At 42.0% G+C, this 25,781-nt stretch overlaps 6 protein-coding genes and 1 pseudogene across 8 annotated transcripts; 3 read left to right on the forward strand and 4 right to left on the reverse strand.

Annotated features, from left to right (window-relative positions):
* The window catches only part of LOC141837052 (uncharacterized), a 685-nt pseudogene extending 667 nt beyond the window's left edge, over positions 1–18 (forward strand).
* A 1,849-nt stretch (positions 19–1,867) lies between these two features.
* On the reverse strand, positions 1,868–7,072 carry LOC141837054 (protein root UVB sensitive 2, chloroplastic-like). The gene is given in 10 exon segments (XM_074724528.1): positions 1,868–2,310; positions 2,394–2,516; positions 2,806–2,985; positions 4,098–4,195; positions 4,364–4,457; positions 4,535–4,597; positions 5,010–5,094; positions 5,201–5,289; positions 6,981–7,054; positions 7,057–7,072. Coding segments are annotated over 10 exon segments (1,254 nt in total). The 3' UTR covers positions 1,868–1,878.
* A 1,702-nt stretch (positions 7,073–8,774) lies between these two features.
* Positions 8,775–11,189, forward strand: LOC141839275 (patellin-3-like). Its single transcript, XM_074726989.1, has 4 exons — positions 8,775–10,201; positions 10,279–10,403; positions 10,498–10,639; positions 10,729–11,189. Exons 1-4 carry the CDS (start codon positions 8,831–8,833, stop codon positions 10,990–10,992), a joined length of 1,902 nt encoding a protein of 633 aa, XP_074583090.1. The 5' UTR covers positions 8,775–8,830; the 3' UTR covers positions 10,993–11,189.
* Positions 11,190–12,236: 1,047 nt separating this feature from the next.
* LOC141840556 (protein WHAT'S THIS FACTOR 9, mitochondrial) lies at positions 12,237–15,853 on the forward strand. 3 transcript variants are annotated; one of them, XR_012602746.1, is made up of 3 exons: positions 12,237–12,321; positions 12,572–14,374; positions 15,615–15,853. XR_012602746.1 is itself a non-coding variant. In XM_074728585.1 (3 exons), exons 2-3 carry the CDS (start codon positions 12,607–12,609, stop codon positions 14,385–14,387), a joined length of 1,272 nt encoding a protein of 423 aa, XP_074584686.1. In that variant the 5' UTR covers positions 12,237–12,321; positions 12,572–12,606; the 3' UTR covers positions 14,388–14,490. The 3 variants fall into 3 exon arrangements, 2 of the variants coding, with proteins under 2 accessions (XP_074584686.1, XP_074584685.1); XM_074728585.1 differs by lacking the exon at positions 15,615–15,853 and having other exon boundaries at positions 12,572–13,781; positions 14,291–14,490; XM_074728584.1 differs by lacking the exon at positions 15,615–15,853 and having other exon boundaries at positions 12,572–14,490.
* LOC141840555 (protein kinase STUNTED-like) lies at positions 14,712–17,870 on the reverse strand. The gene is made up of 10 exons (XM_074728583.1): positions 17,442–17,870; positions 17,244–17,347; positions 17,048–17,169; positions 16,547–16,971; positions 16,211–16,462; positions 15,963–16,129; positions 15,796–15,875; positions 15,571–15,715; positions 15,200–15,349; positions 14,712–15,097 (listed from the first exon to the last, which is right to left on the reverse strand). Exons 1-10 carry the CDS (start codon positions 17,647–17,649, stop codon positions 14,846–14,848), a joined length of 1,905 nt encoding a protein of 634 aa, XP_074584684.1. The 5' UTR covers positions 17,650–17,870; the 3' UTR covers positions 14,712–14,845.
* Positions 17,871–18,540: 670 nt separating this feature from the next.
* LOC141836880 (pentatricopeptide repeat-containing protein At2g13600) lies at positions 18,541–20,604 on the reverse strand. Its single transcript, XM_074724350.1, has one exon. It carries the CDS (start codon positions 20,602–20,604, stop codon positions 18,541–18,543), a length of 2,064 nt encoding a protein of 687 aa, XP_074580451.1.
* A 242-nt stretch (positions 20,605–20,846) lies between these two features.
* On the reverse strand, positions 20,847–24,432 carry LOC141839184 (putative UDP-glucuronate:xylan alpha-glucuronosyltransferase 3). Its single transcript, XM_074726876.1, has 5 exons — positions 23,890–24,432; positions 23,670–23,782; positions 22,826–23,041; positions 22,087–22,736; positions 20,847–21,944 (listed from the first exon to the last, which is right to left on the reverse strand). Exons 2-5 carry the CDS (start codon positions 23,738–23,740, stop codon positions 20,929–20,931), a joined length of 1,953 nt encoding a protein of 650 aa, XP_074582977.1. The 5' UTR covers positions 23,741–23,782; positions 23,890–24,432; the 3' UTR covers positions 20,847–20,928.
* Positions 24,433–25,781: the final 1,349 nt, after the last annotated feature.

Below are 25,781 nucleotides of genomic sequence, written 5' to 3' on the forward strand. Positions count from 1 at the left end.
ACAGGTTCAAGTGTGTAAACATTACTACAATGTATTTGCTTATGGATGATCCACATAAACAAAGCCAGAAGTATATGTTTATGGAGACAAACTACTTTGCACCCTCATATTCATTTAATAATCAACAGCATTGAATTTTACAACCATGGTTGAATAAATTGTTTATCCGTTTGTTGGATGCAAAATGAAATGAAAAACCAAAAAATAATCTTTTATAATTACCAAAACTTGCAAATAACAGATCCAAGTAGGAGTGGCGTTACTGAACTTTTAATAAATTGTGCATTTACATCTACTGAAGAGACAGCAGGAACATAATCCATGTATTCAAGCTGGCATATTAAGCGCGTGAATGGAACTTGCCTAAATTGCAGACTGACACGTAGCCACAGTTTTTCAGTGAACACCAGCAAAACTCAATTCGTAAATAAATTCCTAGTATTAGCCTAAGGCAACAATTTAGTTTATGGAAAAAAGTCATCTTTCAATTGTCAAACTACTGTTAACCTTTCATTACAGCTGGGTACCACTTTAAGAATGATTCCTAGATTTTATGTTCGGCTTACAAGTTGCAAGATTCAGCTTTATTCCTAATCAAGCAGTGGTATAGCATGAACATCAATGGATACTCTAAATTCACCAACATCATTCCAGAGCGCATAAAACTAGCAAGAATTAAACCGCGCTTAACGAAAACAAAAGTACATGATAAATGAGGCAAGAAATTACACAAACTTCACCCATTATCATACTCCATAGCTTTCCTAGAAAAAAAGGGAAAAAGGGGATGATAAGTTGATGTGCAAGCCCGAAAGGAGAACAGGACAATGCTAACACAAACAAACCCAGATCTAGGAAACTAGTTAATATTGAGATCATGAACATCAACAGAGATACCAAAGAAAAAAACATCTAAGGGGAAATGATCGACTTAAAAACACGGTCTTTCATGGAAAAACAAATAGTTCAAGCTCTAAGATCCACGAAGCCCAACAAGACAGAAATGGATCTGTCGGTTCCGTAAAGGGAAACAAGAGATCACAAAGACATGATTGTGCACGACCCAAGACCCGATCTATCGCAGGAAGGCACTGAAACGACAGATCTGATTGATACCTGGAGGGTCCGGGTGGCGAATTCGACGCCGATTGTGGACTTGGACTCGAGGTTGAACTCGTTGCGGGTGAAACGGGACAGTAGGTTGGTTTTGCCGACGCCGGAGTCGCCGATCAGCACGACTTTTACCAAGTAGTCGTATTCCTCGTCCGCCCTTCTCGCCATCTCTCTCCTCCCTCCCGCAGCTTCCGCCCACAACCTCGACCTTTTCTAGTGTTCTGGACTCGAGTGGACTGGACTGACTGACTGCTTTAGAATTTTTTTAAAAAATAAAATAAATATTTAACATCCTAAATGGTAACACACTTATGTTTTCTAAAATTAAAAACTAAATCATTTCATCTTGGGCTGCCTGGAAAATTTATTTTAAATATTTTAAATTAATTAATTAATTACGTACTTAAGTAAATGTGTCATTATGTCAATTTATCTATGTTAATTGTCGTATCAGTGTAATTATATGAGTATTTATTTGGTGTGAATGTTTTTAAAATGATATGGCATTCATTCGGTAGCAATATTATGAAAAAATACATACGAAAATTATACAATATTTTGGTATGAATAATTTTGTCTGATGTATTTTGCTCGCACAATCTGACTAATTGTTTTGTCTACCGACTAGGTGTTGTTTGCAGCAGCAGCCAGCAGCAGCAGCCATCAAACGGGTTAACTGTTCAATGGATTTAACCCGACCCAACTACACAATGCAAACGTCGACCATCTTACAGCAGCAGCAGAGACGATCACAAATCCACACTGTCAAAATGCATACCGTTTACCATTTCCGTCCAAGAACTGATCAGTGTACCAGCCTCTCATCTTCACTTCAGAAAGGAAACCTGGGAAAACACTCTCCATCTTCTCATAAGCTGCATTCAACACCGGCAACCCCGACGACCCATCACCGGATTTCTCCATAGCATCAGCAAAAGCAGCCACCAGCCACCCCCTCAATGCATCCTCGCCCGACGCACTCTGCTCCAGAGACATATAAGTGAGCTTGTCTTGTCGGTTGATAAGAAACTTTTCACTTGGAAAAATGTCCCTCAGCTCCTTGAGCGCCGACAGATTCTTGACGACCTTCTTAAGTGGTTGCCCAACCTTCACGTTCCCTGCTTCCTTTATGACGCGACCAGGATGAATAAGATTTTCTTGGTATCTAAGATCAGCTGGGCTCGAGATTTTTCCGCTCTGTTTCACATGCCAGCATAACAGTCAGTCACCGGAAAGTAGATAGAAGCAATCAATGTTGAATGGCATTGACTAATTTGCACCTCGAGAAAATTGGCTACGATCATGGCCGTTCTCTGGGGATTAAGGGTGTTTACAGGAGCTGCTCGCATTTCTTCTGCCACACTGTAGATGTGTATCGCGGAAAGCAGAGGGGCCACTATCAACTGCAGGTTAATAACACAATTCAACAGTTAACATTTTGGTCGAGTCAAGTAAAGTCACTATGAATAGATTTAATCATATAAGGGCAATCAGATTGTAGCAATTCTACACCAGAATAGCTGATTCTTCGAAGAAAGCAAACTATGCTAAATTCTATCAGTTAAGATTTTTTTCAAAAAACCCATCCAAATGCTTTTGATTGTTTTCAAAAAACCCATCCAAACAATTGAATTTAATGTTAATATTAAAATTGTTCTTTCAAACTTCATACTTGAGATAACAGAAACATGCCTTTCCTTGAATTGATGAGCATACTGTGGAAGCTAATTGAATCCCAGCTCCTATTCCAAGTACATTGAAAAGGGTAGAGATAGCCTCTCCTTTCGCAAACAAGTCACTGAGATTACCTTCTTTGGCAAAAGAGGAATAAATTGGTAACCTGGTAGCCCTTGCAGCTACAACAGCCATTCCCTGTAAATCACATGCATAATAAAGTCCATTACGCAATAGAAAAAAGGCACAGAAGAATCTATCATGTTAATTATCTAGACAAATTTCCCAATCAGAAACTGAACTTTAGATATTCCCAAATCAAGCCTCCTACTTTCAAAACGCTTACATCATGCACATATCTCTCCATATATTCAAAATAACCTTGGTTTGGTATTTTTGGTTAGGAAAATGAAATTTGGCTTTTAAACTGAATCTTAATGGACCTTTTGTGCTCAAGAACACCATAATATTCTATTTGACAATGCCAGAAATATTTTAGCATCTCTCTTTTCAAAATGATATGTAGCTCATCAAGGTGACTTTTTGAAAAGAAAATAAACAAGAGTGTTGGGTAATCTCAGAAAGTGTTTATGAATTCAAAAGGTCCAACAAAATCGCCTTGATGACCTAAAGCATGTCATTTTGGAAAGAAAATCAAGCTAGTATTTCCATGAATGTTAGGTAGTGACCTAGTCATGAGTGTTTTTGAGTCTGAAAGCCCATTGATGGCTGAACATAGGGCATTTGGGATAGATAATCACACTGTAATAATTCTACAAATGCTAAATAAAGTGTTTAAGTGTAAGTACACTGTAATAATTCTGGGAGTGTTAAATAAAGTGTTCGAGTGTATTTGAGTTCCAAATCTTCATCAAGGAAAGGTGATTTTGGCCCCAAAATGATCAGTTTGGAAAAGAACTACACCAGAGCGACAGTGAATGTCCAGTAATCCCAGAAAGTTTTTGAGTTCAAAAGGCACATCAGGATGATTTACAATAATCATCTTTACGGAAGAAAACATGTCATTTGGAAGTGGAAATACATTAAAATGCTTCTGGATGTCAAGTAAAATATTTTGATGATTTCTAAAAAAACAAAAACTCATCACTGAATCAAGGGTATTTTGGGTATGTGGAGAGAGTGCATGATTTGGCCAGTTTGCAAAAGAGGCCGTGATTTTGGAATAAGAAACTTCAAGTGTGTGAATGTGTGTAATTGAGAGAGAGAGAGAGAGAGAGCAATTGATCAAGTATACTAAGCAAAAAGAGCACTATCAATAATTCAATATTAATGAAATAAAGAAGAATTACCTTTGCGAAGTTTCCCAAACCTGCTGTTTCCAGAAAAAGATGTGGGCATAGAGGTGAAACAACTTCCAAACCAGTACCAAGATCATAAAGCACATCAGCTACAACACGGATAGGGAAAGAACATTAGAATTAACACTAGTCCAAAACTTTAGCAGCATAGAAGAAAGAGAAACTTGCATAAAACTGTGAAATACTCAACACTATGCCTTCGTGGCTGATATGATGATAGCAAGGTGGACATATAATTATTACTTAAATGGAATTACCTAGTATTCTCCAACTCTTTGGCTCAGAGTCCATTCTAGCTCCCATATTGCTACATATCAGTTTGCCAGCATGTTGCATGCCATCTTTTAGAATCTGAAAACAATAGGCATAAGAAAGAAAAGACCGAGGAGACTAAAAGTTGAAAACCATTTTAGCATACTATATCCTACCCAGCTTACGGCAGTTGCTTGTGCAGGGGTAGGACGCAAGCCTGCAGCAGCAAATAGAAGTGACTGAACCATAGCCAATAGTTGTCAGTCAAAAGGCATGCTACAAAGTATATCATATATTCAGAGGTACAGATGATATCATGCATGCCTTGATTGACTAAATAATAGAGAAACTAAAAGTAAACAACACAAAGAATTAATATTTACTAAAATAGTAATGTCTTGATCTCGAGATACTGCTTTATCCTTGTACGAAACTCCTTGTAACTGTTGTTCTAGAGAAGATGTCTGTCAATTTGGACGCCCTAGATATTTTCTAACACTATCACAAGGTAACGTGATCCCATGTCATTGAAGACAAATATTGATTGGTAGAGTAACAATTGAACTTTAATATTGTTAGCCTCTCATCAAATTTCAAGGTATCATTTTCCATGCTAACACAACTACTAGGGATAAGACAAAAAGAGAAGACCTGAGTTGATAACACAGATAATGCAGCGCTTGAGAAGTGTTGCAATGCCCGGAATTGAGTATAAGTCAAGTAGCCCTCATTCACACTGCAGAATATTTAATTTTTTAATACAAAGAGTTGAAAACAATTCCATATACTATTAGATATATGGAACTTCGTGTAACAAAAAGAATAGCAGGGGAAAATCTTACCTATATGGATACCCTGATGGAAAGAATTTGTTAAGAAATGATTCAACAACTCTTTGTATTATAGGTCTTGAGTCACTTGCAATTGTAACCTACCATCCAATACCATTTTCAGAAAAGAAATCATTCAGAGAAGCATGGAAAAAATATCTCAGATTCACTTAAAATACCTTACCTAGCTATCTTCTATGCTTACACCATCAAAGTAGAAAAGTGATTATAGTTTACAACCTTGACGAGAAAATTATACTATATTCTATGGAGCTTACAAGTATCATACATTATACACCAACCGGATTAGGTGGGCAAGTCTAAGTCAAAAGCACATCCGATTCTTCATTATTTATTAATAAAGACAAAATGTTTTAATAACATAAAAAATTCTTAAAAAGACTTTTTAATTTTTAACATCATAATAGGTATTTTAAAAAAATAATAAATATTGTAGGGTCTTTTAAAACTATCCTTAGATTCTAAAGAGGACACTTTTCAGGAAGGGAACCCCTTTTATTTTATTTTATTGCCATTTTCAAAATATTAACACTTTTTTTCTTAAAAAAATGTAAATCTTTAATAAATATCAGCTATCTATATTTAATTAAATCTTCAAAATTACCCATAGAGGACAAGGTTGACAGCAAAGTTGATCCTTCACTACCTTTGCAATCTGGGTCATAGATTCAAGTGAGGAAACATTACTAAAATGTATTTGCTCAAGGGTGTTCCACATAAGCCAAGCCAGAAGTATATGTTTGTGGAGATAAAGTACTTTGCTACCTCATATTCATTTAATAGCCAACAACATTGAATTTTACAGCCATGGTTGAATACACTATTTATCCCTTTGATTAAATTGGATGTAAAACAAAATGAAATAACTAAAAATTAATCTTTTATATTTATCAGAATTTGTGAATAACAGATTCAAGTAGAAATGAGCACCACTGAACTTACTAAAGATTGTGCATTTATCATCTACTGAAGAGACAGCAGGAACATAATCTATGTACTCAAGCTGGCATATTAAGTGCAGGAATTAGAAACTTGCCTAAATTGGCACGTAGCCACAAGTTTTGGGTGAACACCAGCAAAACTCAATTCTTTCATAAACTCAAAATATTAGACTAAGACAACAATTTAATTTATGGAAAAATGTCATCTTTCAATTGTCATACTACTATGAATCTTTCATTACAGCTGGGTGGCACTTTAAGAATGACTGCTACGTTTTAGGTTTGATTTACAAGTTGCAAGATTTAGCTTTATCCCTAAATTAAGCAATAGTCGGTAGGCGAGGATCAAAGTGATAGCATGAGCATCAATGGATACTCTAAATTCACCAATATTATTCCAGAGTGCATAAAACTAGCAAGAACAAAACCACGCTTAACCAAAACAAAACTGCAAGATCACTGAGTCAAGAAATTACAAAAAACTCATTCATTCTCATACTCCATAGTTTTCATCACAAAAAAATAGCTAATGGAAAAAAGAGAACAGGACAATGCTAACACAAACAAGCCCAAGATCTAGGAAACTAGAGAGATCATGAACATCATCAGAGATACCAAAGGACAAAACTTAGGAGAAATGTTCAACTTAAAAACACGGTCTTTAATGGAAAAAAACTCAACAGGGCAAGCTCTACGTATGCAGTTTCCCTAAACCCTAGCACTTCGCCCATCTAACCCTTGTAATTTAATGAAGGACCAAGAAAGCTTTCTTTCAGGAACCTCACCACAACACAAGAAAAGGAAAGGAAAAAAAATCAGAAAGAGCTTACAGAGAGACGCCCATTGGAATCAAAGCGGCAGATCTGCGAGACGGAATCGCAGGTTTCGATCCAGAAATCGGGCGACGAGGCGGCTCCTTCATTGGTTCCTTCGACTTCTCATCGGAATGAAAAAGAAATGAAATCATATAAAAGAAAACAGAAACAATTTTCTGAATTAAGATGATCGATTCAGTAGTGGGAAGAACTGGAAGGGATCGGGAGCGGCAGCGTACCTTTGATTTGGTCGCAAACATGGCCGCTGCTGTTGCCTACTGCCGTCGTTTCGAGGGAATTGGCTCAAGTCCAGTAAAGAAATACTAATTTTCATTGTTTTAAAACATTTTATTAATGTTAAAATACTTCTCAAAATTTTATATTTTACTGTTAAAACACATATATTCATTTTAAATTATATTTTTTTTATTAAAAATACCCTAATTTTATCTTGTTACGAATATTTAAAGTAATTTTGTCAAGTTAAAAGTAATTTTTGATTAAGTTTGAATATTTTTGACCGTGTTAAAAAAAAGTATTGATACTGTAAATGAAGAAAAACCCTTTTATTCTTTTCTTATCATTTTCAAAATATTTATATTTTTTCTTAAAAAATCTAAATCTTTAATAAACATGTTAAGATATTTGTGAGATAGTAATGTTATTATTTAACTACTTCACTATGAAGCCCTAAGATAAAGATCATCCTACATGTTGATAGAGAGGTAAGTAGATCATTCTACATGTATTATTGACTCTGTCAGTGGATAGAGTCCGTGTAAAATAAAATAAAATAACATTCTAAATCTCATCTCGCCTCGAACATGTTTTTCTTATCTCACATTTTAGTTACTTTTATTTTCTTATATCGAAACTAATAAAATAACACAAATGGTACTTTGATGGAATAATTTGAAAAAAGCATCACACCACTTTGTTTTGATGCACTTTGTCCCCGGGGCAATGGTTAGATCCGGGTTGTGCTCGAGTTACGGCGTATTTCCATCAAATGGAGAACCTGGGCACTACATATGTGCCCGCCGTTGCTTCCCGACTGGTGGTCAATCTCCAAGATTATTATTTTTTTCGAGTTCATCCAACCCCACTACTTGACCAATCTCCAAATAATGAAGGAATACCTGTAAGGCACAAAGTTGGCCAGTCCCCCACGATATTGTAGACAAGTATCCAATTAATTAGGTGTTGGATGGGGCATGGGCAACAAGGTTTTGGTGAGTTACAGAAGTGTTTAGGGTTGGAGCTCAATGATAGGGACAACTCCGAATACTTGCCTATTGTATTCGTCTTCGACAAACACCCTTAATCGATCGAGCACCGCACTGAATGCCACTAGTCCTCACACTTTGTAACCCTAATTATACCCTAAGGCATTGATTGGCATTGCATCTTGATTCATTACAACCCTAATTATACCCTAAGTCTCTTCGATGTATTTTTATTACTTAACCTTTTTTATATAAATATTAAAAATGGAATTAAACGAAAAGGTCCCTCTTCTTTGAAAATTAGAAGCTTCACCCTGCTCCTGATTTTATTATTAAAAAATTTACAGATGGCGCATAAGATTCCCTTGTAATCATCATAACCGTTACACATTTTCTCCTTTTTTTATGATAATTTAAAATTAATTAATTATTTTTTATTTATTTTCTCTCCAAAAAGATGCGACCACCGAAACGCTCGTCAAAGCTGTCCAACGGACACTTACAGTCTGGTCTCTTCTTTATACGTGTATAAGAAACCTCTCTGCCTCACCTCCATCTTCCCCACGCTTCCCATTTCCTCCACTCCACGCCTTGCTTTCATCTCTCTGCTCTCCGCTTCGGAGCTTGGAGGACTGCCCTATGGCCCAGGAGACCAGAGCCGAGTCGCCGGAGGCGACCGTGGCCGCCGCGGAGGTCGTCGTCGCTGAGGTAATGGCATCGGAGAAGGAGGTGGTCGGTGAGCAGCCGATATCGGTGGCTGAGCCTGACTCTGAGGTGGTGAAGCCGGTAAAGAACTCGGCTTTGGAGGTCGCGCTTGCTACGGAGGCAGCGGCCGAGGCGGAGGAGAAGAAGGCGGCGGTGGAGGAGGTTAAGCCTGAAGGGATGCTGCAAGCTGTCTCCTTTAAGGAGGAGAGTAACCTTGTTTCGGAGCTCGAAGATCCTGAAAAGAAGGCGCTGGAGGAGCTCAAGCTGCTCGTCCAGGCAGCGCTCGCGAATAGTGAGTTCAGCCCTCCGGCTCCCGTCAAGGAGAAGGAGGCGAAGGCGGAAGGCGACGCCGCTGCTGTTCCTGAAGGGGAGCCACCGAAGACTCTGGAGGCGGAGGAGGGTAAAGTTGAAGGAGACGCCAAGGCCGTAGCGGCAGAGGAGGCTGAAGCTGGGGGCGAATCTGCTCCTGCGCCTGGGGAGGAGGTCTTGAAAGATGTGGTGGCGGAGGTGTCCATAACTGAAGGTGGACCTTCTGCCTCAGCGGAAGAGCCCCCGAAGGCCGTGGCAACAGAGGAGCCTCTGGAGGCTGTGGCGGTGGAGGAGCCGACCGCACCGACCGTGGACGAGAAGCAGAAGCCTCCGGCGGCGGAAGAGAAGGCGGATGACGACGGTGATAAAACCGTCGAGGCCATAGAGGAAACGGTGGTTCCCATTTCTGCTCCTCCGCTCGCCGAGGCCGAAACGCCGGCATCGGAAGCTCCAAGGGCAGAGAAGGAAGAGGAAAAAGTCTCACCGCCTCCGCCAGAGAAAGTCATCATCTGGGGAGTGCCACTCCTTGCCGACGAGAGGAGCGACACTGTCCTCCTCAAGTTCCTCCGCGCCCGGGACTTCAAGGTGAAGGAAGCCATGGCCATGCTCAAGAACGCCGTACTCTGGCGGAAGGAGTTCGGCATCGAGGCGCTCCTCGAAGAGGATCTCGGCGTCCCCGAGTTGGAGAAGGTGGTGTTCATGCACGGCGTCGACAAAGAGAACCACCCCGTCTGCTACAACGTCTATGGTGAGTTCCAAAACAAGGAGGTTTACGCCGCCGCCTTCGCCGACAAGGAGAAGAGGCACAGGTTCTTGAGGTGGAGAATTCAGTACTTGGAGAAGGGTATAAGGAACTTGCTGGACTTCAATCCAGAAGGGGTTTCCACCATGGTCCAGGTCACCGATCTCAAGAACTCAATCGGCCTCGCGAAGAAGGAGCTCCGCCAAGCTCTCGACTTGCTCCAAGATAACTACCCCGAGTTCGCAGCCAAACAGGTAACTTCCATTCCTCACTACAATTTCCTAATCAAAATCAAAATTTTGAAACACCATAATCATCTCTGCTTCGGTAGGTGTTCATCAACGTCCCATGGTGGTACCTGGCTTTCAACAGGATGATCAGTCCATTCTTTACACAAAGAACAAAAAGCAAGTTTGTTTTTGCAGGGCCATCTAAATCAGCTGAGACACTCTTCAAGTCAGTAGATGAATTTATCTGTATTTCTTCATCTTATTAAGCAAAATTTGAAGTTTAATCTGACAATTTTCTATTGTGCAACTGAATCACACAGATTCATCGCTCCTGAGCAAGTTCCTGTTCAGTTTGGAGGCCTGAGCAAGGAGAACGACCCAGATTTCAGCATTGCTGATACTGTTACAGAGGTCACCATTAAGCCATCAACCAAGCATGTCATCCAAATTCCAGTCACCGAGGTAAATGATACACCAATTCGGCTTCATCTCAGTGAAAGATGAGATGCAAATGCTATACCGATTGTGATCTTGTTGGTGCTTCTTTACAGTCAAGCACCCTTGCTTGGGAGCTTCGAGTTCTGGGCTCCGACGTGACTTACAGAGCTGAATTCGTGCCCGACGCGGAGGACGGATACACAGTCATCGTTCAGAAGGCGCGGAAGGTGATCGCAACCACCGAAGAGCCAGTGGTGAAGGGCAGCTTCAAAATCGGCGAGGCCGGCAAAGTGGTTCTCACTCTGGACAACACCACCTCCAAGAAGAAGAAGCTACTCTACAGGTACAAGACCAAGAGCTCTGCCGATTCCTCTTAAGCAGCTTGCTGCTCCCCAAATCAAGCAACCACAAACTGAACATGATGAAATCACATCCACTGTTTGCCTTATTCTCAGTTTATCTTCGAGTAATTAATTAGTCTGTATGGTGTTTCTTGCTGGAGTCAAATTCATCTGTGTGTAAATTAAATTTTGTATACATTCTGTCTATCACAGTTGATTGCATTTTGTTACTACATTGAGAACACATAACTTTTGTCGATTTGCTGAAGAACAGAGAGAGAAAACACAGTGGTCTCTCAGTGTTTTGGTGCAGAAGTCGAGCACTGAAATGAGCAAAACCATTTGGTTTTTTCTCAAGGACGAAGTGTGCATGTGATGATGCTTTAGTCCCCACTCCTTTCAAAGTCGGTGGTGAAATAATTGGAGTGCCATGAAGTCAACAATTTTATTTTAAATCCTATTTTTTATTCTTGATTTTCCTTTTATTGATAACATTCTACACTTTTATAAGGCCAAAAATTAAACAAAATGCTAATGCTATGATATAAGGCTAAAACCGTCCATTAAAAGGGACTGTTCAAAAATGGAAATGCACAGTGCCGCGAGCGCCTGACCCGTCGCTGTTCCCGCCACTACCGCTTCGCCGTCCAGCCACCGTCGGCCGCCGGACCGAACCCGGTCGATGTGCCACTCGTTAGCGCACTGACTGACGTCGGATTTATCCGGTCGAATGGAAAATTACTGTGGGCCAAATCGCGATCGATTTCCAACCAAATCGCAGCCGGAGACCGGCCGAAGAAGGATCGCCGACGCCCGGCGGTACTTCCTTATAAGTGGTCCGCGCGCTGGTTCGGCGGTTTAAACTTGGCCACAATCCGGTCGGAATTCGGTATCGGTCGGCGCGTCGACGAGTGGGCCGTCGATTGGGCGTGGCGACGACGGCGGGAGTGGCTGGGGTCGGCCCGGTCACGCACAGCGTACTCGTCGCGTAAATCCCGTCGCAGCATAGAAAATCTCAAAAATTAAAATGGACATTTAAATGGACTTTTTTTATATTGTAGTAATAAATAAATAATACTATGCATGGTAGTAGTTATAAACTAAAAAAATTTATATATATTTAAAATTTTTTATAAGATTTAAACCAGACCGGATCGATCCGATACAGCGGGAGGATTTCTGGCAGCCCAGCCCGATTGCCCAACTGAGAACGTTGGCACCGAAAGGACAAAACCTAACCTAATTGCCCCGCCCACACTCCACCGACAACACCGCCACCACCTCCTTCCGTCAGTCCCGATCAACCGAATTCCCGTCGCGGATTCCTGGAGAAGCCTTTCCCACTTCACTCTTCGCGTCCAATTGGTATGTTTCTTTTGCTGTTTTTGACAATTTTCGATGGCTCCTTGATCGTTTTGCTTTAGCTTCTGGGCCCTAATAGAGGGTCGACATCTCGGCCATGATCGGAATATAGGGTCAATCTCCTCCTAGTTTGCTGGTTTGGATTGAGATCGTTTGATTTTTTTAATTTTTTTCACGAGTTGTTCTTCTAGTTATGGTAATGTTTGCATCCTTGTTTGATTTGTTTGCTTCGTGCTGCTTGTTCATTTGACAGGTTTCCTTGTCTCTGCTGAGCTTCTGTGAGACAGGATGGCGCTGCTTGCTATGAGAAGGTTAAGAAGATGGGCGCCATGTTACCCTGGAAATTTGGCTTTCTCCCACACACAAAAATCAAATTATGTGGATGTGAGAATGAAATGGAAGAAGGACCCTTTCTACGACACTGTTGACATTCTGATCAGGGCCAAGGAGCTCAAATCCCTCATCTCCCTCAAAAACATAATTGCTAACGAGCCCACTGGCTGCATCCCAGTGTCTACCGTCTCCAAGCTTGACCGCATTCTGGAGATCTCTGGTCGGGTCGCAAGCTTTCTTAGGAAATACCCAGCTGTCTTTGAGGAATTCACTGGCCCACAGTACAACCATCCATGGTTCAAGCTGACCCAAGAAGCTGCTGACCTCGATAGAAAGGAGCGCGAACTCTATGCTGCGCACCGGTTAGAGATCGTTGACAGATTGAGGAAACTCATACTGATGTCGAGGGAGAAGAGACTGCCTCTGAGGATTGTACAAGGGATGCTATGGTACCTTGGATTACCTGAAGATTATCTTAAAAGTTCAGAAGAGATCCAAAATGGGTACTTTCAGATTGTCGGAATGCAAGATGGCGAACAAGGTTTGAGTGCATCGATTGGTCCCAATGAGGAGGTTATTTCGGTGCTCCAACGCAATGCAATGCAATTGAATGGAAATATTGGTTCACCACCATCAGTCATTAGGTTCCCTCTTTTCCCGTCTAAAGGTCTTCGCTTGAAGCAGAAGATTGAGATATGGTTGGAGGAATTTCAGAAACTCCAGTATGTCTCCCCGTACGAAGATTTTTCTACCTTGGATCCAAACAGTGATATTTCAGAGAAGCGCGTAGTTGGAGTTCTTCATGAGTTACTCTGTCTGTTTTTTGATAACTCTGCTGAGAGGCGGAAACTTCTTTGTCTAAAAAAGCATTTAGGATTACCTCAAAAGTTTCACAAGGCATTCGAGCGCCATCCCCATGTCTTTTACCTCCTGTTAAAGAACAAGAGTTGCTTCGTTGTCCTTAAAGAAGCATATTGTGCTAACTCAGCCACTGCCATAGAAACGCACCCTCTTTTCAATGTGAGGAATGAGTATGTGAGGTTGATGCGCAAGTCTGAGAATATTCTGCGAAGTCGGAGAGGTCTAAAAATTTTTGATGAAGCATCACATAGAAATCATGATGAAAGTCTAAGTCAAGAGAATGAAGAAAGTTTTGATGGTTTAACTGATTCTGTAAATTAATTGGCTTCTAAAATACAAGGGGAATTTTCTTCTTCAGCCATATCTAAGCCTAATAGAATCATGACAAGGAGATAATTCAGTTTCAAGTTGCAGTCAGTTCAGGTAACCATCATTGACTCTCCAGTACCCAATCAAACACTGGATGCCCACTCTTGTCAATTTGAAAGACTCTAAAGCATCTCTAGAGCTCCATATGAATGGAATACTTCACGGTATTGTTGAAGAACAAAAGAAAGTGTTTTCCCATGCAAAGCTAATCACCTGCTGTGCTTCGGTTTTCATTTTGAGGAAAATAAGGAGACATGAAAAATGTGGAATATGCACAGAGCCCTTAAATGCATATTGCTCAGTTTGCCTAATGCAAGAGCAGGACTATTGGTATGTGTAGCTCAGATCTAGCATTGAAATGAATACATTTTTGGTACTGCACGAGTCATATCAATGTGGATTCTCATAGGAGTTCATCAAATACTAAGCTCTGCTGCGCTGAAAGAGAGAAGATATCTGATCTGTTCGAAAGAGGGATCAATAATAGTAAAAGGTATGCTCTGTAATAACTGAATTGAATCCAAAGCTTTGTTTCAGAACATTCTCATGTTGTGCATTTGTCTTCTTTGAAATTATTGATTCTTAATGATGCACTTTCCTTTCTATAAAGATATATTTTTATCAACCATTTATACAAGAAGTTTTGAATTCACGATTATTGCATTCAACTTGATTATCATGGACTACTACTTAAAGAAGTTAGTTAAAGGGAGAGAAAAAATTTATATTTTTCACTAATAGTTAGGACAAACAAGACTTTGTATCAAGAGCCTTTTATTGATAGTATATAACTGTATTTACATTAAACTATGACAAGTTATTCACTCCTCTTTCATGTTCCTCATACTTTGAGAAACATTCAAGTTCAAGAACATATAATGCCAATGAAATTAATTTAGCAAAAAAATAAGGCCTAGAAACAAACACACTATTTACACTGACATGATCAAACTATGTTCGAACATCAATTCAAGCTTGAGGAGCGACTCCACCTCCCTTCCAAGTACTCCTCCATTGACATGTTCGTCAAGGGTTCGATGCTGTTGATCGACGAGGATACATCATCTATGTCTTGCAGCGCAAGATCAATATGAGCTTGCAAGTTGTTATGCTGGAGAATTGCCTCATCATCTAAGTCATCGACCTTTTCAGGTGCGTTAGCAACTTGCCTTGCCCATCGTACAGCTTCATCATCAGCTTTAAGCAGCTTCAACACCTGATTGAGTCAGCAACACTTGCATTAGATGAGTGAATACATGGATTGTGCAGGATTTAGATCAACAAAAGATAAGTAATGGCTCGGACAATGGATTCTTACAAGTTCCATTCGTGGTCGAGAATGAGGAGATCGACTAATGCAGAGGAAGGCAGCCAAGGCCATCCTCTCCAACTCAGACTCCACAAAACTAGTCCCTAAACATGGATCCACAAGCTCCTCCAGCTTTCCACCTTGCAGAATTGGCATGGCCTGTGATCACATCACCATATTAGGATGTGATACTCACCATTAGACAAATAAGAGAATTTCTATTTCTTTCAGCATTTCAATATTTTGTATTTTAAGAGATTCATATGTTTTTGTTTTTCAATTTCTTGATGAGTAAAATACAAAGATTGCCTATATTTTTACAGAACAAATTGTATCATTGTTAGAGATCTCCAATTATTGCTAGCAATTTATGGACATACCCACATAACCAAGCTTTCCTGTCCCTTGGCACCTGTATCAACAGGCTTCCTTCCTGAGATTAGCTCAAGAAGCACCACACCAAATGCATAGATATCAGTCTTTTCATTCACCTTCCCATGCATGAAGTATTCTGGAGCTAAATACCTGCAAATGAACAGTTGGTTTAACACTTCCTCATCATCATATCAACACTAGGCTTGCTATCTATCTCAAGCATTTCGAACCCGAATGTGCCGGCAACATCGTTGCAAACCCTTGGTGCTGCTGAGGTTGATGCCCACATCGCAAGCCCGAAATCGGACAACTGTTGGAAACAGGTCATTCATCAGACACCCACCCAACCTGACTATCGAACTGTTGGAAGCCACAACAAAGAGTTGCCTGCCTATACCTGTGGCTCGAAATCATCAGAGAGGAGGATGTTGGATGACTTCACATCTCGGTGGATCACCGATGGGGGATCGCCGTCGCTGTGCAAATAATCAAGAGCCCCCGCGACGCCGACTGCGACCTTGTACCTCTCAGCCCAGCCAATGGCATTCTTGTTAGAGTCCAAACCTGTTATCAAACATGGCACAGTTTGAGATTACAATGGAATGGAAGGCAATTCAAGTGAACTCAAACCATATGCGAGCCTACCGTGAAGGTTGTCCTCTAAGCTACCTCTCGACGAGAAATCGTAGACCAGTATGAGTTGATTGTTCTCGAAGCAGAATCCAACGAGCGAAACAATGTTCTTGTGTTTCATGGCCGTGACGATCTCGATCTCAGATGTGAATTCTTCCATCGCATGGTGGTCGGATGATTTCAGAACTTTGAGTGCCCATTCTTGGCCATCTGAAGAACTGCCTTTGTAGACATGGCTGCTGCCTCCCTTTCCAATTAAGTTTTCTGCAAATAGCAACTTGCACGGTTAGTTCATCGCCCAATCAAATCTTCGAACCTGAACAAAGATGTCGAGGAGCAGAGATGAACTTGGAGAGAATTCAGAGGTGATGCAAACGACGTCCTCGTAGCTGAACAGCCTGCAAACTGTGCCATACTTCTCTTGAAGGTGTACCAGCTCCTTCGGAACCTGGCTTTCGACGATGGAAGAAGTAGGTTTATGCTCGGAATGTTCGATGGATCGCATTGCTGACTGAGAAAGCAGTGCTGATCTGAGAAGGGGCCAACCCGGCTTGTCCTGGGAGGAGAAGTCCCCCAAAGACAGCAGAGACATGGAGCTCCTGGGAGAAGACGGTTTGATTTTCTTCGTCTCTACCTCTTCCTTACCGACTGTCAGCGTTTGTGCAGGGGATGCTTCTCTCTTGAACAAAGCCTTTCCATTTCGCACGGCGAAAACCGAGCAATCTCGGGGGAGCTTCTTCGCGCAGTACTTTGCAACCGATCTAGACGAACACCTGATCGAACAAGGGATCGATTGAGTCAGCTCAAAAGATACAATCTTCACTCCGAGTTATATTTGATCATCATTACCCAATGGCATGGCTGCTCTTGGCGACGCCGAGAACCAGTTTGGTAGCTCCATGAGATATGAATTCCCGAACCAACACCTTGGGGACCGAAGAACCTCGGGCAATCTTCAGCTCCAAATCGATCTACCAAGATCGTCATGAAAAGTAAGTGAATGAATCATCAGACATCAAGCATGAAACAGAGCAGGATCAGGAACCTGCTTGAGGCTGCACAATCCATCGTACACGGACAGCATGGCTTCGAAGGCTTTGACGAGAGACAAGGTGGAAGGGAAGCCGGCGGAGGCGTCCAAAGCTTCTGCTGCATGCAGCGACCAATCAAACTCCGACCGGAGGAGCAACGAACAAAAAATAGATCGAAAGAAGATATGTTTGGCAGAGGTTGAATGGTATACCGGGGGCGGCGGGGGAGGGGAGGACATGAAGCGCGACGACGCGGTCGCCGGCGGCGGCAACCTTGACAAGGGCCCAAGTGAGCAGCTGGTGGCTGGCGGCGTCCATCTTGACGCCCACCACCACCGCCGCCGTCCTCTGCCCCTTCATCCTCACGATCTCTCCTCCTCCCATTTCTTCTCCCTTCTCTGCCTGAATTCTTGGCCTCATGGTGTGGGATTCTACATGTGATCCGGAGTTGCAGCGTCAAGCAACCGACGGGAGGAAGCTTCTCAGACGAGCATGATATACGTGAAGCATGAGCTACAAGGAGCGATTCTGGTACGGTAAGGAAAGGCGCGCGGAGGTGCAATTTCTAATCGCGGTGAAACATTGATCGTAATTTTTTTTCCCTTTTTTTTTAAGGAAGAGATTATGATCGAGCAGGGATAATAAACGGTGGCGTGGCTGCTATGCCGCCGGACTTTCTTTCAATCTTTCTCTTTCTCTGTCGTTCATCTTCTCCTTTTTTTCTGCCATCAGAGTTGACCGACCATAGCACGAAAGGACAAAATTCCTTCAAGAGTTCTATTTGCTTACGATATTTATAATACACTGCTTCGTTTCATATATTATATTTTAAATGTTTTTAATTATATTCTGTGGGATTTAAATTGCTTATCATGATTTTTTTCCCTATTTGGATTGGTGTAAAGGATACGTCGAAAAATCTCAATAAGTTTGGAATGTAACAGTGGACTTTTTTCCCTCTGAATTTTTAAAATTTTTATTAAATTTTTTAGATTCTTGAACACGGCCAAACTTTAGGCAAAATTATTCTAGTCAAACTTTTACAATAATATATGAGTGCTTTACACAAAGTTAAACTTTTTATTAAAAAAAATTAAAATGGAGTAGTTTTGACACCTCAGTTAAGTTATTTTTTAAAATCGAAGTGGAGTAGTTTGGATTAATATTTGCTAATTTTTTAATCCTAAATCCAATTTTTTAATCGGGAATCATCCATTTCCAGGTTACAGATTTCCCCACAAATCTACCAATTTGTTCCAAAAACAAACAAACAAACAAATGTGAAGATTCCTTTCACAGGGAAACAACCCTTCAAGAATTGAAGAAATGCTCACAAAGATCTACACTTGTGTTTAATTTATGATCCATTTGAACTTTAAGAAGCTCTAGAATTCCATAAATTTCTTTCCTAAATGGGTGTCTTTTATCTTTTGCCAGAAATACATGCGCCTTGCTTCCTATTTCTACCCAACTGTACCCTGGTTGCTTGATCACGCCTCTCATCCTCATTAGCCGCCGGACCCGTACAACGTCCGGCCATCTCTTCTTCTCGGCGTACATGTTTGATAGAAGCACATACGGCCCCGAATTGCTCGGGTCGAGTTCGAACAACTTGTTAGCTGCCCATTCTCCAATCTCGACGTCGCCATGCATCCTGCATGCGGCAAGCAAAGAAGCCCACAGCACAGAATCAGCCGCCATTGGCATCTCGCTTATCATCTTCACCACCTCTTCCAGATGCCCTGCTCGACCTAGCAGATCGACCATGCATGTGTAGTGACCGTTCGACGGAATCAAACTGTATTCCTCGGTCATCGAACGGAAATATTCGCGGCCCTCTTCCACCAATCCTGCATGGCTGCAAGCCGATAGAACGCCGATCATCGTCACATGATCAGGAGGGGTCTTCCCGGATTCCAGCATTCTTCTAAACAGACGCAGAGCATCCCGGCCATGTCCATTCTGCGCGTACCCAACGATCATGGCATTCCAAGACACCTCGTCCCTCGCCACCATCCTGTCGAATACTTTGCCCCCATCGTCGATCAATCCACACTTCAGATACATGTCGATGAGTGAATTCCCAACAAAGATATCGGTCTCGGGCCCTGCCTCGAACCGAAATCCATGTTTCAGAACATGCGCATGAGCTTGCTGCCCGAGTCGAAGATTTGCTAGATTAGCACACGCGTTGAGTATGTTTCCGAATGTGTAATGCGTCGGCCAGACCGATTCCCTCTTCAGCTGGAGGAACAAGTTGAGGGCGTCTTCGTCTTCCCCATTTTGAGTGTACCCTGCAATCAGTGCATTCCAAGCCACAATGTTCTTCTCCAACATCCCCATGAATACGGATTGTGCTTCTTCCACGCTTGAGGATTTTGCATAACCAGTGATCATCGATGTCTCCGAAACGATATTCCTGACGGGAATTCGATCAAAAATGCTCCTTGCCTCGCCAATCTTTCTACACTTTGCATACATATCCACCAAGGCGTTGCTCAGCACCAAATCCTGCCTGTGTTCGTCGCACTTAATTGCCCGAGCATGGACTTGCTTGCCTTCTCTCAGAGCCGATAGGGTTGCACAGGCACTGACCACGCTGGCGAGAGTCACTTCATCGTACGCTACTCCATTCTCCATCATTCTCACGAACTGCACCAGGGCCTCGTTCTGGGGACCGTTCTGTTCGAAACATGTGATCAGGCTGTTCCAGGATACGACGTTCCTTTGCTTCATTCCGTCGAAGATTCTGCAGGCGTCCGACGGTCTGCCGCACTTTGAGTACATGTCGATGAGAGCGCTGCCCATGTAGACGCCGTCGGCAAGATGAGATTTTGAAATCGAAGCATGGATCTGCAAGCCGATTCTCGAGTCTGCGAGCCCCGCGCAGGCGCTCAGGGCGCTAGAAAATGAATACTCGTTGAGTACGAAGTCGTCGGCGTGCATGGAGACGAAGAACTCCAGCGCCTCGGCGAAGCAGCCGTGCTGGGCGAAGCCGGACACCATGGAGTTCCAGGAGCACTGGTCCGGCTCAGGCATGGACTCGAAGAGCCGCCTTGCGTCGTGGAGGAATCCCCGCCTGGTGAGGGCGGCGATCAAGCTGTTCCAGGTGAAGACGTTTCGCTGGGGCATCGCGTCGAACAGCTTGCGCGCGTCGTCCAAGCTCCCGCATTTCGCGTAGGCGTCGATGAGGCGGTTGCAGATGAAAGTCTCCGAGGAGAAGGGCGTCTTGAGCAGTCGTCCGTGGACCCGCCGGCAGCCCCGGAGCGAGTTGGAGTGGATGCATGACTGGAGCAGAGCGGCGAAGGGGGTGGAGTTGAGAGCGAGGTCGCAGCAGGAAGGGAGGCGCTTCGCCACCGACGGATGCTTTGCCATTTCATCTTCTCATATTTTTCATAATCAAAATATCTTTATTTCAACAGTAGCAAAATAAATTATTTTTTAATTTAAATTAATTAAAAATATTAGCGAATAATTATTATAACAATGCTAAAATAAAAGCATCCTTTTAATTTTCACTAAAATACTATATATATATAACATTTTTTTATTAAAAAATCATCAATTATATTAAAAATATTTAAACTTTATTAAAATTTATTTAATATATCCACCGCTAAAAATACAATAAAATAAAAAATAACAATGCAATGATATATATATGTATATATGATTGAAGATTAAGAATATTCGTATGGATCATGAGCTGGGCAGTTTGGCAGTTGCAGTAACCGTCACGTTCTCATCCGACCAATTCGGATCGCCCCAATGCCACAGCATGCTCTCCCAGTAGCAGAATTCCTCGAAGCAAGTCTTCAATCGCCGGTCGTGTATCTTCCGGCGCCAGTGGCCGTCGGAGAAGTTCGCCTTCGCCGCCTGCCTTCGATCCCACTCCAATCTAGCCTTTTGCTTCGTGGACAACAGGCAGTAGCTTTGCAGCTGTTCCGGCATCGCATCGTGCATCTTCCACCAAGTCGCGTGCGCCGCATCGCTCGCGAACTCCTGCATGATGTCGGAATTCCAGTTGCAGTCGTAGTCCCTGAAGCACAGCCATGGCTTCAGCCCCAAGTAGTGCAGCACGTACAGAAGAGGCGGATCGGCGCCGAACAAACGAGTCTTGGCCTCTTTGATCCCCGATTCGTCGCCGATCCAGAAGTGCTTCAGGAAGTTCATGTGCCTAGGAATGCGGTGCCACCGCGTGAAGATCTCGTTCAGGTAGCCTTGATCGCCTCCATTGTAGGATTCAATCTCGTCGATGTGCTCCATCAACAACCGGTACGTGCAGTTCGAAGGCTCCACGACCATCACTCCCGAGTTGAAGTAGGTGGCATTGTTGCCCGTCGCCGTGATCTCCGGCATGGCGAAGAGGAAATCGATGTTTCGCAGGATGAGAAGGTCGGCGTCGATGAAGATGACTTTGTCGTAGTCTGTCAGCTGCCAGAGCCTGAACTTGCTGTAGTTCCATTCGTTGTAAGCATCCCGCTCGGCCTTGGGATTCCTGATCCTTGTGATCGTTTTGATCTTCCATCCTGCAGCTGCAAGGCCATTTCTGTGGTGATCGCTGACCGTCGCATCGATCAGGATCACCATGTCTCTCTTCGATCCCGATAAGCGAATGCTTCTGGCAGCCGCAATGGCACCGCAGACATAATCGTTGGCGGAATGGAGAATGGTGGCATATGCTTCTCTGTGAGGAGTATCTGTTTGCGGCCTCTCTGTGATCAAAAGAGCACTAAATAATTGAATCATAATTGTTTTGATATCGACATTTTTAGTGTGTTTCTAAGATCAACAATAACAGATAACACTAGTTGAATGAACTATATATAAAGAGTGGTAAGGTTGATTCAAGCTGACCTCTTGATTCAAGAGGGAGGGCAAGCTCACATGAACCGATAGGAAGCTGTAGTTTGTCCTTCAACGATCGCAAATCTGGCTTGTATAGCCAAACATTTCCTTCCCTCTCGACAAGATTCTTGCAAGTGAAAAGATTCGGGATCGGAAAACAGCTTGATACAAAAAGAACATGGACCATCTTAGGACTTCCCAGAAAACTTGCAGCAATTTCAGCAGCAGCCAGCTGCAAGTGCAACCGAGCTACATCTCTATACCAGCTGCTTCCTGAGCTTTTATTGCAGGGAAGCTTGACCGCGATGAGATCGAATCGGTAGCCTTTCGAGAAATCAGGCACAGGAAGTTTGGGACAGGAAGGGACTTCAGATTCTTGTTCCTCATCGATCCATTCTGGATAGAGAACATCCCATGTAAGGTTGCTTGGTGCATAATCGAGTTGAATGGCAGAGAATCCAGCATATGGTAAGTTCTGATGCCATTGATTGATCTCAGAGATGTTGAAGTTCAGTAAGCCAATTTTCAGTTGTTCTTGTTCCATATTCAAGTTTTTGATACATTTCAGAATCTGAGCCCAGTCGACATCTGAGTTCGATACATAACGGGGATCCAATTTGCCTTTGTCCCAAATCCACCCGACATCGATGAACCTGGACCTGAATTGGTTGGCAGTTGAAACAAACATGGTTGATTGTTAGCTCTACAGAAAGCAGATATCAAACTCCAAAAGCCAGAAAGCACAAACCTAGAATCGGTTCGCAATCCATGGTCATTATGGTAAGCCACAGGGCAATGGAGGATCGTTAACACGGTGCCGCAGATGATGGTTAACAAGACGAGTCGAATGGAACAGGGCTTCAACACAAAAATTCTCTCTTGGAAAACATTGATCAATGGCTTGTCAGCTTGTTTATAGTCACTGCTCCTTTGGGGCCTTCTTTTGTTAGCAAAATCACTGGATCTGGATCGAAAACTAGTTACTCATTCAGCAAGATCAAGAATGGAGGTTTAGTTCCTCCTTTTCTAAACAGAAAGAACCAACTGATGCCTAAACACTTTACAATCTTGCAAAGATGTGTAGAATTAAAAAAAAAAAACAGAAAAAATAGAAACAAATCTGGCAGTAAATATTTCCAAATACTGGATTCATGTAAGATGGCACTGTGGCCATGTGCCCTTCAAACGACAAACAGTACTTCGATCTGCCTGATAAAGATGCATAGTCTGCCATGATTCCTTGGCTCTTTCAAGGAGCAGAAGGACAACATGACTCAGAAAGTGTATGGCTTTGTCATCATTCACTGCCTTTCCTAATCACCATTCACTAAATATAATAATGGTGATGAATCTTCTGTTCATAGCTAAGATGTATTAAGTAAGCTAGATTCGATTAAGGGAAATGATAGCGAGCATTGGGACAACTTAAGGAAATGGATACTGAGCTTGAGCTCCTTTACTAAAATATAATTTAGCTGCAGTAGATCTGATGAACGATCATCATTGTCAATCTGCATTCTGAATTTTGAGAGTTATGAACTGATTTAATGCGGACTGAAAGGATATAGAAAAATGCCGAGGTTAAGGCTTACGGGTTTCCGGCGGAGCGATGCCGGGGCTCGGCCGGGCTACTGCCGGAGACGACTCCTTCGGCCGCTCTCATTTTTCAGGAAGAAGAACCGAACAGGGAGGCGATGCAACAGGTCTATTTAAAGCGAGGGAGCATATAGAAAAAATCTTAGCTTGGCAGCTAAAAAACCACAGCAGCGACGAAACGAACTGCTCCGGCGAAGTGGGGAAGGAGAAACGTACCCGCAGAGGAAGACAGGCGCCTGGCCGCAGAAAGATCCTTGAAGAAAAGCCAAGATCAGAGGACGAAGAACAGTAAAGCGACCGCCAATGGAGTCGGGCACAGCTCGAGCCAGGCCAAGAGCAAGCGGTGGGCGATGAGAAAAAGGAAGGATTTTTACAAGCGGAAGCGCGATTACCGAATCAAAGCATGGAATGGAATGGTGACCTGTGTTGATCCTCCCCCTGCAATCTTGGGGACCAAAAACAAGCTTCCAGCTTCCAAAGATATCATCTTTTGCCCCCCATTCTCTCTCTCTCTCTCTCTCTCAAAAGGAACTCTCTCTCTCTCTCTCTCTCTCTCTCTCTTGAGAAAAAAGAACCTGCTGATGATAATCGAAAAGTAGCTGATTAGTTTAATAACTTTGATTGGTTGGTGCGGTTGCGTTGTCCGCTGAGTTCCTTCCTCGTCGCCATGGAGTGGGTGAGGGAGGGGTTGAGAGTTGGCCGGTAAGTCTCAATGGAACAAGTAATTTGGATCCTCCTGTCTTCTTCCTTCCTCCTTCAACCTTCTGGTCATCAACAATCTACATTCTTGATAGAAGCGTCAGATTCACTCCCTCGCACACAAAAATCTCATCTTTGTCCTCCTGTTTGTTTTAAAAATCACTTTTTTAAACGTCGGCGTCAGAGATCAGTGCGGAAGAAGCAAAAATTCTGCATCGATGTTGATGCCTGCATTCAATTAGCAGATCCCATCTGGGGACGAACATCGAGCTGGATTTTCAAGAAAGGAAGGGTGAATTGGCACAAAGAGATGCGATTGTGAACCTCATCAATGATTCATCGATTACAGTTCAGCATCAAGCAGAGCTACCACTGCTGCTACATCATAAATTGGCCTCCTGAATATTTTTCCTTTTACCTCCTTCAATTTTTTAATTTTCTTAAAGTGCTCTCTATACAATTTTACCATTGCCACCCTATAATTCAATGTTATTATTTTATCCTTTTATTTTTAAACAAAAACAATTTATCTGTTCTAACATTAACAATAAAAATATCTTTGGCTTAAGAAATAAATATAAATATCAAAATTCGAATATCAATATAGACGAATATTCTAATAAATATTTTTTTTAAATATGGAAATACCTTTTGGTAATAATGAAAAAAAGAAGGGCTCTTTTAATTTTTGACATTTTTGCTTTTGATTATTAGGTGAACTTCGCTTCACATGATATGCTTTAAAAATGTCTGGCAATAAAGAAATATTAATTGATTTTTTTCCATTTATGCATTTAAATTAATTAAGATGCAGGGGCATTAATTGATGAGGGACCATGCCAAGAAAGAAAAAGACATGGTGATTAATTAGATGAAGACACAAACTAAAGGTTTGATGGCCAATTCACGTCTTAAAAAAATTAATGAATTTTATTAAATTACTGTTCTTCCTGTACTTTGTGATTTTATTTAATATTTAAATGAATTGATTTTTGATTCATTCATTCAATATTTCAAGAGAGATTGAGAAATTTCACCTATCAAGTACTATCTTGTTCATCAATTTAAATATAAAATTAAGTTTGAAAGACAATAAAACTAAGTTGAGATGGCAAATTAAACATACCAAAACCACTTCATCAACACATTGCTCGTCACAAAATAATTTAGAATTTTCATAATGATTGTTCCTTTTGATTGATTCTTTTGAAAAAGAAAAGAAAAAGACATTAGTAATTAAAGCGACTAAGTACCTCCTTTGATTATGATAATGGAAGTAGCACTTGTCGATTTCACGAAATATTTTCAAGTAATGATAATGATCTTATAGAGTAGGGTTTTCTTTCGCTAATAAAATGCTCAAAAGTGGGGATAAAAGTGAGAAGTTGGCATTGCAATGTGTTGTGTAA

The sequence above is a fragment of the Curcuma longa genome, chromosome 11 (genome assembly GCF_044706935.1).
Source record: "Curcuma longa cultivar G26 ecotype Majalengka, Jawa Barat chromosome 11, ITB_CL_G26_1.1, whole genome shotgun sequence".
Classification (NCBI taxonomy): domain Eukaryota; kingdom Viridiplantae; phylum Streptophyta; class Magnoliopsida; order Zingiberales; family Zingiberaceae; genus Curcuma; species Curcuma longa.